General features: G+C 42.9%; 1 protein-coding gene across 4 annotated transcripts in view; it reads left to right on the forward strand.

Moving 5' to 3' along the window:
- Positions 1–360: 360 nt before the first annotated feature.
- LOC122548528 (serine/threonine-protein kinase MRCK alpha-like) overlaps positions 361–16518 on the forward strand; it is a 493614-nt gene continuing 477456 nt past the window's right edge. For all 4 annotated transcript variants that reach the window (XM_043687289.1, XM_043687290.1, XM_043687292.1 and 1 more), the window contains exons 1-2: positions 361–387; positions 6516–6588. In XM_043687289.1, the coding sequence (XP_043543224.1) occupies positions 376–387; positions 6516–6588 (85 nt within the window). In that variant the 5' untranslated portion in view covers positions 361–375. The remainder of the gene's footprint in view (positions 388–6515; positions 6589–16518) is intronic.

Genomic DNA, 16518 nt, shown 5'->3' on the forward strand with positions numbered 1-16518 from the left:
TTTCCAGCATCTGTAGTCATTGCTTTTACCTAACATGTATCCTTGTCTAAAGCACAGTTTCTAACCACATATGGGTGCAATTTATTTTTCCTCAAGCCATAATTAACCACTTGAGCTGCGTCTGTTTGTTACTCCCTACTAAGTAATATAAATATATTGTACTTTATAGAATTTCAACTTCATTATTGATACTGAGGAACCGGCAAACTTTACAATGCTAGTTACTATTTGTGGGTGCAGGAAGTGGAAGTATTAACCCAGCTCAAATCAGTGCAGCGGCTTGTTTCATCCATGTGGTTCCTGTTTCCTTAATCATATGAATCTCAGTATTTCCTGTGTTGTGTGTGTCATAGAGGAAACTGCAAATCCATTCATATGGGGACTGTGGTAAGTGACTCAACCTAAGGAAATCCTGTGGCATAGAAGAACTGTAATGCAATTACATTATTTAAATCCAACCAATTTAAAATAAAAGGCACTAGGCAGAATGGCCAAGCAAATTGTGGCCAAGATCCCTTGTGACATCCTGAGTTATTTTACATCTTATTGATCAGGTAAGAATTATGTTTGGTCATGCAACAGACTACTTGCGTTGCGCTCAGACCTGTGATTAATTCCCACAGGCTAGGCCTAAAGAACTTAACAGAGTTTTGGAATAACAATGCCATTAAGTTTAAGGCTTTAGATTCATAAAATTGCACATATGAATAAATTTATTTTCAATGAAAACGTAATTCAAAATGTCTAATTTCTTAGTTGCAAATTTAGTGATCAGTTTGCACAGTTCTGTTTGAAGTTCAGCAATGCAACAGGCACTTGTTTGTTTTAATTAGGAAGTGTCATTCTATATAGCTCTCCAAAGTTCCCTTGCTATATCCTCCAGATAGAGAATATAGAGTTAAGCAGAAATTTAGAAAGGAGATCCTAGAGAGTAGTAATATCAGGATTACATCCGGTGCTATGAGCTAGTGAGTGTAGGAATAGGAGGATAGAGCAGATGAATGCGTGGCTGAGGAGCTGGTGTATGGGAGAAGGATTCACGTTTTTGCATCATTGGAATCTCTTCTGGGGTAGAAGTGGACCTGTAAAAGAAGGAAGGATTTCACCTGAATTGGAAGGGGACTAATATACTGGCAGGAAGATTTGCCAGAACTGCTCAGGAGGATTTAAACTAGTTAGTCGGGGGTGGTAGGAAGAACACCCAGGGAGGTAGTAAGGAAAGAGATCAATCTGAGACTGGTACTGTTGAGAAAGGAAGCAAGTCTAACAGTAAGGGCAGGCAGGGACAAAGCAGAAACCAACGTGGACTGATAAATTAAATTGCATTTATTTCAATGCAAGGGGCCTAATAGGGAAGGCAGATGAAATCAGGGCATGGTTAGGAATGTGGGACTGGGATATCATAGTAATTACAGAAACATGGCTCAGGGATGGGCAGGACTGGCAGCTTAATGTTCCAGGATACAAATGCTACAGGAAGGACAGAAAGGGAGGCAAGAGAGGAGGGGGAGTGGTGTTTTTGATAAGGGATAGCATTACAGCTGTACTGAGAGAGGGTATTCCTGGAAATACCTCCAGGGAAGTTATTTGGGTGGAACGGAGATATAAGAAAGGGGTGTTCACCTTATTGGGATTGTATTATAGACCCCCTAATAGTCAGAGGGAAATTGAGAAACAAATTTGTAAGGAGATCTCCGTTATCTGTAAGAATAATAGGGTGGTTATGGTAGGGGATTTTCATTTTCCAAACATAGACCGGGACTGCCATAGTGTTAAAGGTTTAGATGGAGAGGAATTTCTTAAGTGTATACAAGAAGTTCTTCTGATTCAGTATGTGGATGTACCTACTAGAGAACGTGTAAAACCTGAAGTTCTAAATTGGCGAAAGGCTAATTTTGATGGTACTAGGTAAGAACTTTCAAAAGCTGAGTGGGGGCAGAGCTTTACAAGTAAAGGGACAGCTGGAATATGGGAAGCCTTCAGAAATGAGATAACGAGAGTCCAGAGAAAGTATATTTCAGTTAGGGTGAAAGGAAAGGCTGGTGGGTGTAGGGAATGCTGGATGACTAAAGAAATTGAGGGTTTGGTTAAGAAAAAGAAGGAAGCATATGTAAGGTACAGACAGGATAGATCGAGTGAAAGCTTAGAAGAATATAAAGACAGCAAGAGTATGCTTAAGAGGGAAAACAGGAGGGCAAAAAGGGAACATGAGATAGCTTTGGCAAATAGGATTAAGGAGAAACCAAAGAGTTTTTACAAATACATTAAAGACTAAAGGGTAACTAGGGAGAGAATAGGGGCCCCTCAAAGATCAGCAAGGCAGCCTTTGTGTGGAGCTGCAGGAGATACTAAATGAGTATTTTGCAGCCGTGTTTACTGTGGAAAAGGACATGGAAGATATAGAATATAGGGAAATAGATGGTGGCATCTTGAAAAATGTCTACATTTCAAAGGAGGAAGTGCTAGATGTCTTGAAATGCATAAAGATGGATAAATCCCCAGGACATGATCAGGTGTACCGTAGAACTCTGTGGGAAGGTAGGGAAGTGATTGCTGGGGCTCTTGCTGAGATATTAGTATCACTGATAGTCATAGGTAAGGTGCCGGAAGACAGGATGTTGGTTAACGTGGTGCCACTATTTAAGAAAAATAAAGACAAGCCAGGGAACTATAGTCCGGTGAACCTGATGTCGGTGGTGGGCAAGTTGTTGGAGGGAATCCTGAGGGACAGGATGTACATGTATTTGGAAAGGCAAATACTGATTAGGGAAAGTCAACATGGCTTTGTGCGTGGGAAATCATGTTTCACAAACTTGATTGAGTTTTTTGAAGAAGTAACCAAGAGGATTGATGAGGCCAGAGCGGTAGACGTGATATTTATGGACTTCAGCAAGACGTTTGATAAGGTTCCCCGTGGAAGACTATTTAGCAAGGTTAGATCTCTCGGAATACAGGGAATATTAGCCATTTGGATACAAAACTAGCTCGAAGTTAAAAGACATAGGGTGGTGGTGGAGGGTTGGTTGTCAGACTGGAGGCCTGTGACCAGTGGAGTGCCACAAGGATCGGTGCTGGGTCCACTGCTTTTCATCATTTATATAAATGATTTGGATGTGAGCATAAGAGGTATAGTTAGTAAGTTTGCAGATGACACCAAAATTGGAGGTGTAGTGGACAGCGAGGAAGGTTACCTCAGACTACAACGGGATCTTGATCAGATGGGCCAGTGGGCTGAGAAGTGGCAGATGGGGTTTAATTTATATAAATGCGAAGTGCTGCATTTTGGGAAAGCAAATCTTAGCAGGACTTATACACTTAATGATAAGGTCCCAGGGAGTGTTGTTGAACAAAGAGCCCTTGGAGTGCAGGTTCATAACTCCTTGAAAGTAGAGTTGCAGGTAGATAGGATAGTGAAGAAGGTGTTATCGGAAGGATGTTGTGAAATCTGAAAGGGTTCAGAAAAAATTTACGAGGATGCTGCCAGGGTTGGAGGATTCAAGCTATTGGGAGAGGCTAAATAGACTGAGGCTGTGTTCCCTGGAGCGTCGGAGCTTATAGAGGTTTATAAAATCATGAGGCATATGGATAGATAAATAGATAGGATAAATAAATTTTCCCTGCAGTGGGGGAGTCCAGAAGTAGAGGGCATAGGTTTAGGGTGAGAGGGGAAAGATATAAACGAGACCTAAGGCGCAACTGTTTCATGCAGAGAGTGGTGCATGTATGGAATGAGCTGCCAGAGGAAGTGAAGGAGGCTGGTACAATTGCAACATTTAAGAGGTATATGAATAGAAAGGGTTTGGAGGGATATGGGCCGGCTACTGGCAGGTGGGACCAGATTGGGTTTGGATACCTGGTCGGCATGGACGAGTTGGGCCGAAGGGTCTGTTTCTGTGCTATATGTCTCTATGACTCTATGACCCTGTACTTAATGCACTGACCGATGAAGACAAGCATGCCAAATGCTGCTTTCATTAACCTGTCTACCTGCGATTCTGCTTTCATCTAGTGAATGAATTTTAAAAATGGAAGTGACATTAAAACACTAGTTGTTTTCAGTGGATTTGTTTTCTCTTTTACTTAAACTGTTAACAGCTTCATTTCATTGAGCTTGACCAGCCACACACATTCTACATGCTGTAACTTGAGCCTTGACTCCTCAAAGTCTGTCAGCTGTGAGGCATAAGGCAGGAGTGTAAATCTTAACATGGCTAGATATACGCAGCTTTAGCAACGTTGAAAATGCTCAATAATGCATAGGACAAAACAATCCACTTGATCGGCACTGCATCAGTGCCTTCATTATTCACTCCCTCCATCCCTATGCACTGTGGCAACTCTCCAAGCCTCCTTAGACAACATGTTCCAAACTCCTAAACTCTGCCACCAAGAATGGCAGGGAACACCACCACCTGTGAGTATCCCTCCAAGTGTAGTAACTGCCTGACTTGGAACTATGTCACCATTGCTGTATTAAAATCCTAATCTTCCTTCCTAACGTCACTGCAGGTGTGACTAGACCCTAGACTGCAGTGGTTCAAGAAGGTGGCTTGTAGTGGGCAATTTGGGACAGGCAATATAAGTTGGCCTAGCCACTGACAACCACATCCTGTGAAAGAATGTTTCTTAAAAATGAGCAGCAGCATTGTTTTCTTGATGTGACCACAGTATGTGATAGCAAATTGTGTGGTATAATTGTTTCAAATGCAAGAGCTTGTTATTTATAATCTGTCACGATGCTGCGAGGAAAGATGAATATCAAAGCAATATGTTCTTGAAATCTGCTTGTTATCTTACACTGCAAGCAATTGCTCATGGATGTGTGCTTCATGCTTTTTCAGGTTCAGATGGCTTCAAAAAATAAATCTTGAGCTTTGCACTTAATTTGCTATTTGATTCCCTTTGAGTTAATGGTTTGACTGTTCTAGACTGAGTTAAGTTAATTAATTTTTTTAATGGTGCACATGTTGTATTTAAAATTCAAGTAAGAATGCTGTAGTTTAATGTAGTTAACTGGAAATTTGCCTAAGACCCATTCTGTTATACATTGCCATTTAAACACACAATAATTTCAGCATTGTTACTTCCAGTCATCGATAATTCTGTTTGTACATAATAGTTTCAGGCAAGTATAAATCATTGAACCATCCAATCTACATATCATCCCCTAAATTTGTCATAATACATCTAAATCCGATTGGTGTCAGCCTTGACACTCTGGCCTCTGAGTTATAAGGTTGTGGCTTCAAGGCTCACTCCTAAGAATTTTCCACTGTTCTAATAAAGAAGTGTGCATGTTGCAAGTATTTTTTTCAATGAGGCACTAAAACTGTTTACATTAAAATGGCATGGCATTGCCCAAACTGTGGGTTATCTCCTTATGTCCTGAAAGATATATATCACTTAAACAATGTCACCTAATGCAGATTTATAGGTCATATATCTCAGTGCTGTTTTGCTTCATGGAAACAAAAATAGACCATTATAATCCCTTGAGCCAATTTTACCATTTAATGAGATCACAAGTGATTTGTGACTTCACTCCAGTGAGTGTCCTTTTCCCATATTTCTTAAGTAATTCCTCCTCTTCCTCCCCCGCACCCACCCAGTCAAAGAAAAATGCTTAGAGAGACAGTGTAGTTTTACCTCCTTCAACTTTATTCCGGGCCCTGGTGGGAGAGAGAACAGTCGCCTATGTACACAGAGACATGGGTTCACGGTCTTCTCTGGAACAGCAGTTTCTCGATGAACTATATAGTCATTTTACAGGGAGGAGCATCTAGATAAGGCAACATACACATTAATTAGGTGACCGTTACAATCAGCAAGTATCAATAGTAAGGATTAAGCCATCTGCTATTACACAATGAATAACTGGCTTCACATGATGAATACTTTTCACTTTGTTAACTGACATTACATACTGAATGCTACCTTATCTTGTTAAATGGCTCTACGTAATGAATGTTTTTGCACCTTGTTAACCCATTACCCTTGCCTCCAGCACCTCATTGTTAACTCTAAGTTCTTGTATGATCTGAGTCTTGCTCAGCTGAACCTCTTGTTTAACAAAACTCAGACTGTAACTCTTTCCCTGCCTGCATATACCCTATACACATTCTCATTCCCTCCTTTTATCATTTCATGATAACCAGTGGCATTGCCAGCTTTCACAAGACTCTGACAGCCAGTATTTAAACAAGTTATTGACATAAAACATGCACTGATTATAGTAACAAAAAATACTGTTCTGTTACAGTAATTAGAGTTTGAAGAATCTTTCCATGTGGAAAAAAAATCCACCAGTAAAGTTCTTAAATCCACAGTCCTTAGTGACAACTCCATCCCCTCTGAGTCGAGTGGAAACAAGCCAGTTCTCCAAATCTCCTTCAGTAAAGTCCAACCTGAAAACAAAATTCAGCCTGTCCTTGCATGCCACTCCATGGAGAAATCTGATTTCTTTGATAAGGGCAGTTAAATGCTTCAGAAAACTGACAAGACTTCCATCCTTGCAGATATGCTTCAGATGGAGGATACCAGCACATCTGAGCGTGCAGTGCAGCAGCTGCAGCTACAGCAGCAGGACAGGTGAATGCAACATTCTTTTCTGCTTCTGCTCCTGCTGTGCTGTTAAATGTAACAAAGCCAATAACTGTTGTGATGTTGGTCAGGGAACCAGTATATCCCCTAAATGATCGAAAGACTAGGTATGCTTATGTGGTTTAATGTCTGTAGGAAGGCCACTGACAATGAGTGTACTGACCTCCTCTTCCCTGTTGTTAGCTTCTTCACTTTTCATGCTCATGACTGGGGGGCTGATTGAATCCATTGGATCAGGTTGTGGAGGGGTGGGCGGTGGTCCGAAGGCGTGCTTTACCTGTGAATGGAGAAGCTGGAGAAAATGTTAGCTGCTGAAAGTATCTCTGCAATTCCTCTCTCATTCCTTCCTTGCCAAGGTGGTTATCAGTATGAAGACAGTCACATATTTAACTGCACTAAATTGTGTCTGCCTATTTCAACATTCTTTGAATTCTTCAAATCTGTTACTCTGTTCACTAGTTATGACATTATCCATTTTTGTAAACTTCTAAACAATTTAGTCAATTACAAACAACAATCAATGGTCCTGAAATCAAACCCTCAGGTACCTCATTCAGGTTATTCAAAAATTATTTACCTTTAACAAATTGATACTTGGCTAATGTGAAAGCTGTCAGCATAAGTATTTCAAAAGGCTGGAACAGCAAGAAAACAACAAAATGTTTCCTGTGCTTTAGCCATTGAAGAGGCAGCTTCAGTTTGGATTTAAATTTCAAATATTCGTGGAAAATAAATGCTGAATATTTTAAAGTATGTTCTCCAAATGAAACTTCCCAAATAAAACATTCAGAATTACAGTGATAACCTTTGTAGAGATCAACATTCTTTGAATTAGCAATATGAAGGGGGCCAATGAAATTTTAACAAAACATCAAACAAAAAATGCACTCTTCTTTGTGTGAACGCTCTGCATTAGCAACACAGCAGCAAAGATATGCAATACTCTCACCTAGCTAAAGCATGACGACAGACCCAACTGTTATTTTTTAAACAGGCATTGTAGAATTTCAAATACATCAGGGGCTCAAGGCACTCAATCAATTTGTTTTAAGGTTACAGGTGTGATAATTTTAAAAAAGGGCATAATGTTGTACAATTACACAGTAAAAACAAAATCTGCTCCATTCGTTCTCCCCGTGTCTGCATGCATGGGTTTCCTCTGGGTGCTCCGGTTTCCTCCCACAGTCCAAAAATGTGCTGGTTAGGTGAATTGGCCATGCTAAATTGCCCATAGTGTTAGGTGAAGGGGTAAATGTAAGCGAATGGGTCTGGGTGAGTTGTGCTTCGGCGGATCGGTGTGGACTTGTTGGGCTGAAGGGCCTGTTTCCACACTGTAAGTAATCTAATCTAATCTATACGCCACAAAACAAATTGAATTGAGATCCTGATTCAGACAAGGCAAAACTGTTACTTAAAAGGATTTTCTGAACCAAATTTTTTAAACATCAAACCCTCACAGCATGGCATACTTCACATTGAAGCTTTCCTTTTTCAACCCAAGTATTAGTACAGCATTAATTTCAGCGTTCCTTGGTTGTGTTTTTCCATCCATTCATTGAAATTAAGCTTATAAAAAGAGAAAGCCCTCGCAGCGGGACACATGGTGCCGCAATCCAAGCCACTCTGTTCCCCAGAACAAAGACTCACAGAGCCTCAAATTTTACCATTAGGGGACTTCAACCCCTTTCTCACTTTATTCCTCATGAGGGCTTGAGTCCCATTTAAACACAGAAAACCCGAATCCCAATCAAACACTGAAAACCCGAATCCCAATCAAGCACTGAAAACCCGAATCCCAATCAAGCACTGAAAACCCGAATCCCAATCAAGCACTGAAAACCGGAATCCCAATCAAGCACTGAAAACCGGAATCCCAATCAAGCACTGAAAACCCGAATCCCAATCAAGCACTGAAAACCCGAATCCCTATTAAATATAGAGAGCTCAAAGCTCAGCACAGTACAGAAGACGTGAACCTCAAATCAACCCATGCAGTAGACTCAAACTCCAGTACTGTGCATAGGACTCGAACCTCAATCAAACTCATTCCAGGGAACTCAACCAAGTACCGTGAAGAGGACTCTAACCTCAATCACCCCCTCCCCCACAGGAGACTGTAATCCCACTACTGCACAGAGGACTCTAACCACAACTGCTTACACTGTTTGGCACAAAAGTAATCCTCTTTCATATTGTCCAGGTTGGCACTTCATCTTTAGGTTTGCTCAGCGCTGCTTGTAGAGTGCCCACCTACACGCTCTTCATTGTACAAGGGTTGATCTCTTAATGGTAATGAGTCATGAGTGTGGTGCTGGAAAAGCAGAGCAGGTCAGGCAGCATCCAAGGAGCAGGAAAATCGATGTTTCGAGCAAAAGCCCTTCATTAGGAATAAGGCTATGAGCTGAGGGGGTGGTGAGATAAATGGGAGGGGTTGGGGCTGGGGGAAGGTAGCTGAGAGTGCGATAGAAGGAGGTGGGGAAATGGTGATAGGTCAGAGAGGCGGGTGGAGTGGATAGGTGGGAAGGAAGCTGGACACATAGGGCAGGCCATGAGGGCAGTGCCCAGTTTGAAGGTTGGAACTGGAATAAGGTGGGGGGGAGGGGAAATGAAGAAACTGGTCAAATCCACATTGATGCTGTGGGTTTGGACAGTCCCGAGGCTGAAGATATGGGGTTCTTCCTCCAGGCATCAAGTGGTTAGGGAGTGGCGATGGAGGTGGCCCAGGATCTGCATGTCCTCGGCAGAGCGGGAGGGGTAGTTGAAGTGTTTGGACATGGGGCAGTGGTAATGGTTGAGTGGGGGCTATGCAGGGCTAAGAGGCTGCAGAGAATGTTTGAGTAGAATTTGGCTACTGCTGATGGCCTGAAATGCCTCAGGAATGACCAGTTTTAAGTTGCTAAATCTGTTTAAACTTCCTTCCATTTAGCATGGTCATAATGCCACCCAACATGATAGCGGGTATTCTCAAGTGAAGGTGGGATTTTGTCTCCACAAAGACTAGGCAGTGGTTGCTCTTACCGATACTACTATGGGCAGATGCATCTGTGGTGGGCATATTATTGTGGATGAGCTCAGGTATGTTTTTGCTTCACCACCTCGGGCGGCACGGAGGCTCAGTGGTTAGCACTGCTGCCTCATAGCGCCAGAGACCCGGGTTCAATTCCCGCCTCGGGCAACTGTCTGTGTGGAGTTTGCACATTCTCCCCGTATCTGCATGGGTTTCCTCCCACAGTCCAAAAATGTGCAGGTTAGGTGAATTGGCCATGCTAAATTACCCGTAGTGTTAGGTGAATTAATCAGGGGTAAATATAGGGTTGGTGTGGACTTGTTGGGCCGAAGGGCCTATTTCCACACCGTAAGTAATCTAATCTAATCTAATCACCTGCAGCAGATCCAGTCTGGCAGCTATGTAGTTTAAGACTCTGTCAGTTATGGTACTGCTGAGCCCCTTTTGGTGATGGACATTGACATCCCCACCTACAGTACATTCTGCACCCTTGCCAACTTCATTGCATTCTTCAAATGATGTTTAAGATGAAATTGTGAATCGGCAGCTGAGGAAGGCAGTATGTGATGATCGACAGAAGGTTTCTGTGTTTGACTCAATGTCATGAGACTTCCTGAGGTCTGAATCACCTTCCCGACTGTACCACTGTGCCTTCCTTATCTGTATGTAAGGATACTGGTTAGAGAGGGTAATGTCGCTTTGTGACTATTTGGTGTTCATGTATCCTGGACACCACTTCGACTGGGACAACATATCCATCCTAGGACAAGCCAAACAAAGACATACATGAGAGTTCCTAAAAGTATGGCATTCCAACCGGAACTCCATCAACAAACACATCGAGTTTGACCCCATTTACCAACGCCTGAGAAAAAGAACAGGAAGTGACTTCACCACAGGAAATGACATCACCAACCCAAACATATAAATCGAAGCAGGAATTATCAGCAGTGCTTCGCCTGAGGTCCACTGAGGATGTTACCTAGTAGGGTGACGAAATGTCTGGAAATGAACCTTCCAGCTCAGCGAGCAAACCTACATCCAAAACCAAACCTGAGCTACGAATCTTCTCAAAACTCGCTAAGAAGAGGCTGGATAGGCTGGGACATTTTTCCCTGGAAATTAGAAGTTTATAAAATCCTGAGGGGCATGGCTAGAGTGAATAGCCAAGGTCTTTTCCCCAGGTTAGGGGAGTCCTGAACTAGAGGGCATAGGTTTGAAGTGAGAGGAGAAAGATTTAAAAGGGACCGTAATCACACAGATCGAGTTTACATTTCGAGTTGAGTGCAACTTTTATTCAAAACTAAGAGGTTAAAAAATGCTCTTTTATTTTATTGTGCTGTGACAGAGGCTAAAGAGGCATGAGAGGAATAGATAGTGTGGATGCCCAGAGCTAAAGACAAAGGAGTTGGTAATTGTGGTGAATGGGAAAAAGAGATTTAAATGAGTGTACAGAGGAAACTTGATAATTGAGATTCCCCTGTAAATGTACATGTGATAGGGAGAAAATGGATCTTCTGTTGAGAACTAAGTAGACAAAATACATAAATGGGAGAAGAATGGAGGACAGACCTCATGCTTTTATGTTCAAATTCAATATTGAGTCCTAAAAGCTGTAAAGATGTATGTGTCTTACTAAATAAGCACAGAAAATTTGAGCAGAAGGAGGCCATTTGGCAGTTTCAAGGCTGCTCTGTCATTCAATACACCAAGGGCTGACTCAGTCCTCTAACTCAGTACTCTGTCCCTGCTTTCTTCTGAACCCTTTGATTCCTTTAACCCTACAAGCTACGTTTACCTAATTCTTGAAAGCATTAAATCTTTTGGCCTCAATCCCTTTGTGGCAAGAATTCCAATGACCAGTCCCTGGGTGAAGAAATCTCTCCTCATCTCAGTCCTACATGGCCTACCCTGTATGCTTTATCTGTGACCCTTGGTTCTGGATTCTGTAGTCATTCAGGTGTTTACCCTGCCTTGTCCTGCTAGAATTTCTTTGTTTTCTATGAGATCACTCCTCATTCTTCTAAACTCCATTGAGTAGAGTCCTAACTGATCCAGTCTGTCTTCATATGTCAGTCCTATCAACCCAGGAATCAATCTGGGAAACAACTGTTGCATTTTTTCCAGAGCTAGAACATTCTTCCTCTCGTAAGGGGATGAAAACTGTACAGAATATTCCAGGTTCAATCTCATCAAGGCCCTATATGACTACAGCAAGACATCCCTGTTCTTGTACCTGAATCACCTTGCTATGAAAGCCAACGTACCATCTTTGGGGTTGTTTTCATTGGAGAAAAGAAGGTTTAGGGGTGACTTGATAGTGGTGTATAAGATGATTAGGGGTTTAGATAGGGTCGACAGTGAGAATCTTTTTCCACGTATGGAGTCAGCTATTACAAGGGGGCATAGCTTTAAATTAAGGGGGGGTAGGTATAGGACAGATGTTAGGGGTAGGTTCTTTACTCAGCGAGTCGTGAGTTCATGGAATGCCCTGCCAGTAGCAGTGGTGGACTCTCCCTCATTATGGGCATTTAAATGGGCATTGGATAGGCATATGGAGGATAGTGGGCTAGTGTAGGTTAGGTGGGCTTGGATCGGCGCAACATCGAGGGCCGAAGGGCCTGTACTGCGCTGTATTCTTCTATGTTCACTGCATCCTGTACTCTTGCTTTCAGTGACTGGTGTGCAGGATCCCCAAGTCTTGTTGGACCTTGCCTTTTCCCAATCTGTTGCCTTCCTGTGTTTAACCTCACATTTATCTATGCCATTTATTCATGGATTTTCCCAATCATTCAACATGTCCAAATCACACCAAAGCATCTCTGCATCCTCCTCACAGTTCACCCTCCCAGCCAACTTTGTGAGCCTGAATAGGTGGGGTCCAAATACTGATCCCTGCAGTACACCACTAATCCGTACCTGCCACTCACTAAGAGACAGGTTCATTCCTATTCACTCGTATAGAGTGAGAAAACAGAACTATTTACAGTTAACCTGAAAGTGAATATATTGATTATTTGAAGGATAATGTATGGCATCGTATGCAAAGATAGGTTCTGATTATTGAGCTACACCATGGCATCAGAAGGGACAGGTCATGTTTTTACAATTTTGTGTTGTTTTCTTTAGATGTTAACAGAACGGTTACACATTGAGACAGCAAATTCATTTGCTTAGATTTTAGGCAAGCATTTCATTTTTTTCCAATGTAAAGTTAGTTTGAGATAGTTTGGCTCAGTGGTACACTTAGCTGTAAGTTAAAAGATTGTAAAGTACAGTTGCAGATAATCTAGGCGTCAATTCAACCGACCTTGTGGAAAATAGGTTAACTGCTTTGAGCAAAAAGGGATGCTGACCTATTAAGTGACTAGATGTCAAAAGTAGTCTTTTGTATGTGAACAGCTTAGGAACCCCTGTAAGAGCCAAGGGAATAATCAAAATGAAAGTTACTTCATTGATTAATCAGTCACATGCTATGAGACATATGACAATGTAAGAAGAAACTTTTCACCTTGGTGGAGGAATCACTGACTGAGGGGCTTAGATTTAAGAAGGGGCTAGAGGTTTAGGGGGGATATCGGAGCAAAAACATTTTTTGTTCAGAGGGTGATGGGAATCTGGATAAAGGCAGAAACTGTCATAACGTTGAAGAAGTATTCAAATTTATACTGTTGATGCCATGGCATACAAGGCTACTGACTAAGGCTTGGAAAGTAGGATTAGAATAGTTAGGTGGTAGTTTCTACCCGGCACTGACTCGATGGGCCAAAGGGCCTTTTTCAGTTATGTAGTCCTCTGACTCCATTAGGCTAATTGGAGAGTGTCTGAAAGGTAGTCGGTCAAGATTATCTTGGATAAAGTGATATTAAGACAAGACTGGGTCATTGCGATTTAGAATTCCAAATAATTTGGAGGATGGAATATTGGCCACGTACATGAAAGTTTGTAGATGACGCCAAATTGAGGTAGCAGCCAATGAAATGTATTAATATGCACTCTTCCAAAGATATTTGGGGATAAACTAGATTAATGGACAGAAGGATGACAGATGGAGTTCAGCCAAGTGAAGTATCATCATCTGTGGTCCCTTGCAGATAAGAATGGCTCTTTTCCACTCTCAGGGTGAGTCTGTATATGGCCGTACAGACCGATACGGTAGTGGTCATGGGAAGGGGTGGGTGGGGTATTGATGTGGCAGCGCATTCCTTTTGTTGTTTTTGCCTGGCTTCCATTTTTTCCTCAATGGCAAGTTTGAGGTGCTTGATGTCTTCCCAGATGCTCCTCGTCCACTTTGGATGGTCTTGGGCCTGTGATTTCCAGGTGTCTGTGGGAATGCCGCAATTCGCCGGTGAGACCATTAATGTGCTTCCTCTGTCCACCTGAACTTGTCTGTAGTTTCAAAGCTGGGGGTATAGCACCTTCTTGGGGAGTCTTATTTCGATCATGCGGACGATGTGCCCAAGCTGTTGTAGCTGATCAAAGGTGGTCAGTGCCTTGATGCTGGTATGTTGGCATGGTTGAGGAAGCTGGTGTTAGTATGTCTTTCTTCCCAGTATCTTGCACAGGCACTGATGGTGGTACTGCTCCATTGCATTTAGATGTCTGTTGAAGACAGTACACTTCTCAGAGCCATACAGGAGGGCAGGAACCATCACAACTCTGTAAACCATGATCTTACGTCAGATCTGATCTCGAACACCCTTGTCCTCAGGCAACTAAAGGGTGCACTAGCACACTGGAGCCGATGCTGGATCTCTTCATCAGTAGCTGCTTTGACGCACAGGACACTTCTGAAGTTTTGGGAGTGGTCAACATACTCTTAAGGCCTCTCCATGGACCTTGATGATTGGGGGTTTGCTCCATATTGCCAGGTCAGGTTGGAGGAGGACTTTTGTCTTGTGGATGGTTAGGGTGAGACACATGCTCTCATGTGCTTCTGTGTGGCCTGGAGTATGTCCTCTGAGATTGCACATATACAAGCATCATTTGTGTACTGTGGCTTGATCACACAGATGGTTTTGGGCTTGAAGGTGGTGGAGGTTGAATAATTTCCCACTGGTTCTGTAAGTTAGCTCCACTCCAGCATGGAGCTTGATGGTGAGGTGAAGCATTACAGCGAGCTAGGTCAAGAACAGTGTTAGGGCAGTGATGCAGCCCTGCTTGGCACCGGGCTGAATGGGAAATGGGTCGATGGTGGAGCCATTTGTCATTACTATGACTTCTGTGTCATCATGGAGCAGGCGAAGGATGGTGACAAACTTCATGGTGCAACCAAAGCAGAGAAGGAGGCTCCATAATGCTTCCTGATTGATGGTGTGCAAAGGCCTTTGTAAGGTCAAAGAAGATCACATACAGGGGTAGGTTCTTTTCTCTGCATTTCTCCTGCAGCTGTCGCATAGTGAAAATCATGTTTGTTGTGCTCCTCTGTGGCTAAAAGCCACATTGCAACTCTGGGAGGAGTTCCTTAGCCACAGGGAGCAGGATCTTGGCGATGACTTTCCTAAAGGTTGACAACAGGGATATTCCCCTGTAGTTACCACAGTCTGACTTGTTCTCTTTTTTTTAAAAATACTTACGACTTGGCATCTCTGAGCTCTTTCAGGATGCTGTCCTCCTTCCAGACAGGGGCATGTAGTTGCAACTGGAGCGCTTTGCTTCCCCACTTCAGTGCCTCAGCGGAGATACCATCTACTCCAGCAGCCTGGTTGTTCTTAAGCTGGTAGATGGCCTTCTGTAATTTGTACAAGGCTGGGGTATTGCTGAGCTCATGTTGTGTAGTATACTGTGGAATACGGTCAAGAATGCTCTGATCAATGACAGAGCCCTGGTTGAGAAGGTCTTTGAGTGCTTCCCCTAGTCGTCTTTGATGGCTTCTTTGGCTTTGATAAGCGTCACTCCATCCTTGACCAGCAGTATGGTGGGGCTTTGGGTGTTTGGTCTGTATGTGGTCTTGTCAGCACTGAAGAAACCATGTATTTCATGGTTTTTGGCCATTTGTTGGGCCTCCAGTGCTTTCTCCATCTTCCACCTGTGCTTCATGTTGTGGGTTTGTTTTTGTACCACTGCCTTCAGTTGTCTGTAGGTCTGCTTTTTCTCCTCTGAGTGCAGTCATTGTTTTACACTCAAAAATGCTGCATGCTTCTAGCTTAATTCCTGGATCTCATCATTCTCATCAAACGGTCTTGGTGTTTCCTGGTTGAGTGGCCAACCAAGGTTTTGCAGGCATTGATGGCGGTTCTAAGGGTGGATCAGAGACCGTTGGGATCCCATGACTCGGTGTTGCTGAGTGTCGCTAGGTTTGTGGAGATGATTTGGTTGTAGGAACCTGTTTGTTCTGAGTCTTGAAGTGGCTCAATTGAATTTTTTGCAGCGGTGCTTCTGTTGTCTCTGCTGCAGTGGGGTTATATTTATGAAGATCTTGGCTCTGGTCAGGCGCCATGTGTGTGTGTGTGATTTTAAGGCTTTTCTGATCCCTGTCTCTGACAATGATGTAGTCAAGGAAGTGCCAGTGTTTGGAATGCAGGTGCTGCCACGTTGTCTTGTGTTTGTCTCTTTGGTGGAACAGTGATGATCAGGAGGTTGTGTTTGTGTCATTAGATCATGAGAAGGGTGCTGTTGGAGTTTTGCTTCCCAATTCAGTTTTGCTTTCCTGATTACATCGCCCCAGAGGTCTACACTTTTGCCAACTCTGGCGTCGAAGTCGCTGAGGACAATTAGTTTGTGCACTGCAGGGACCCCTGAGAGAGATTGATCAAGGCTGGAGTAGAATTTCTCCTTGTACTCAGCTGCTGTATTGAGCTTTGGTGGATATGCATTGAATACTGTGATGTACTGATTCTGAACAAGGGTGAGTTGGTGTGTCATAGGGTGTTTACTTATTCCGTAGGAGGTGGGGAGTGGTTTGTGGGGGT

The sequence above is a fragment of the Chiloscyllium plagiosum genome, chromosome 3, assembly GCF_004010195.1.
Source record: "Chiloscyllium plagiosum isolate BGI_BamShark_2017 chromosome 3, ASM401019v2, whole genome shotgun sequence".
Classification (NCBI taxonomy): Eukaryota; Metazoa; Chordata; class Chondrichthyes; order Orectolobiformes; family Hemiscylliidae; genus Chiloscyllium; species Chiloscyllium plagiosum.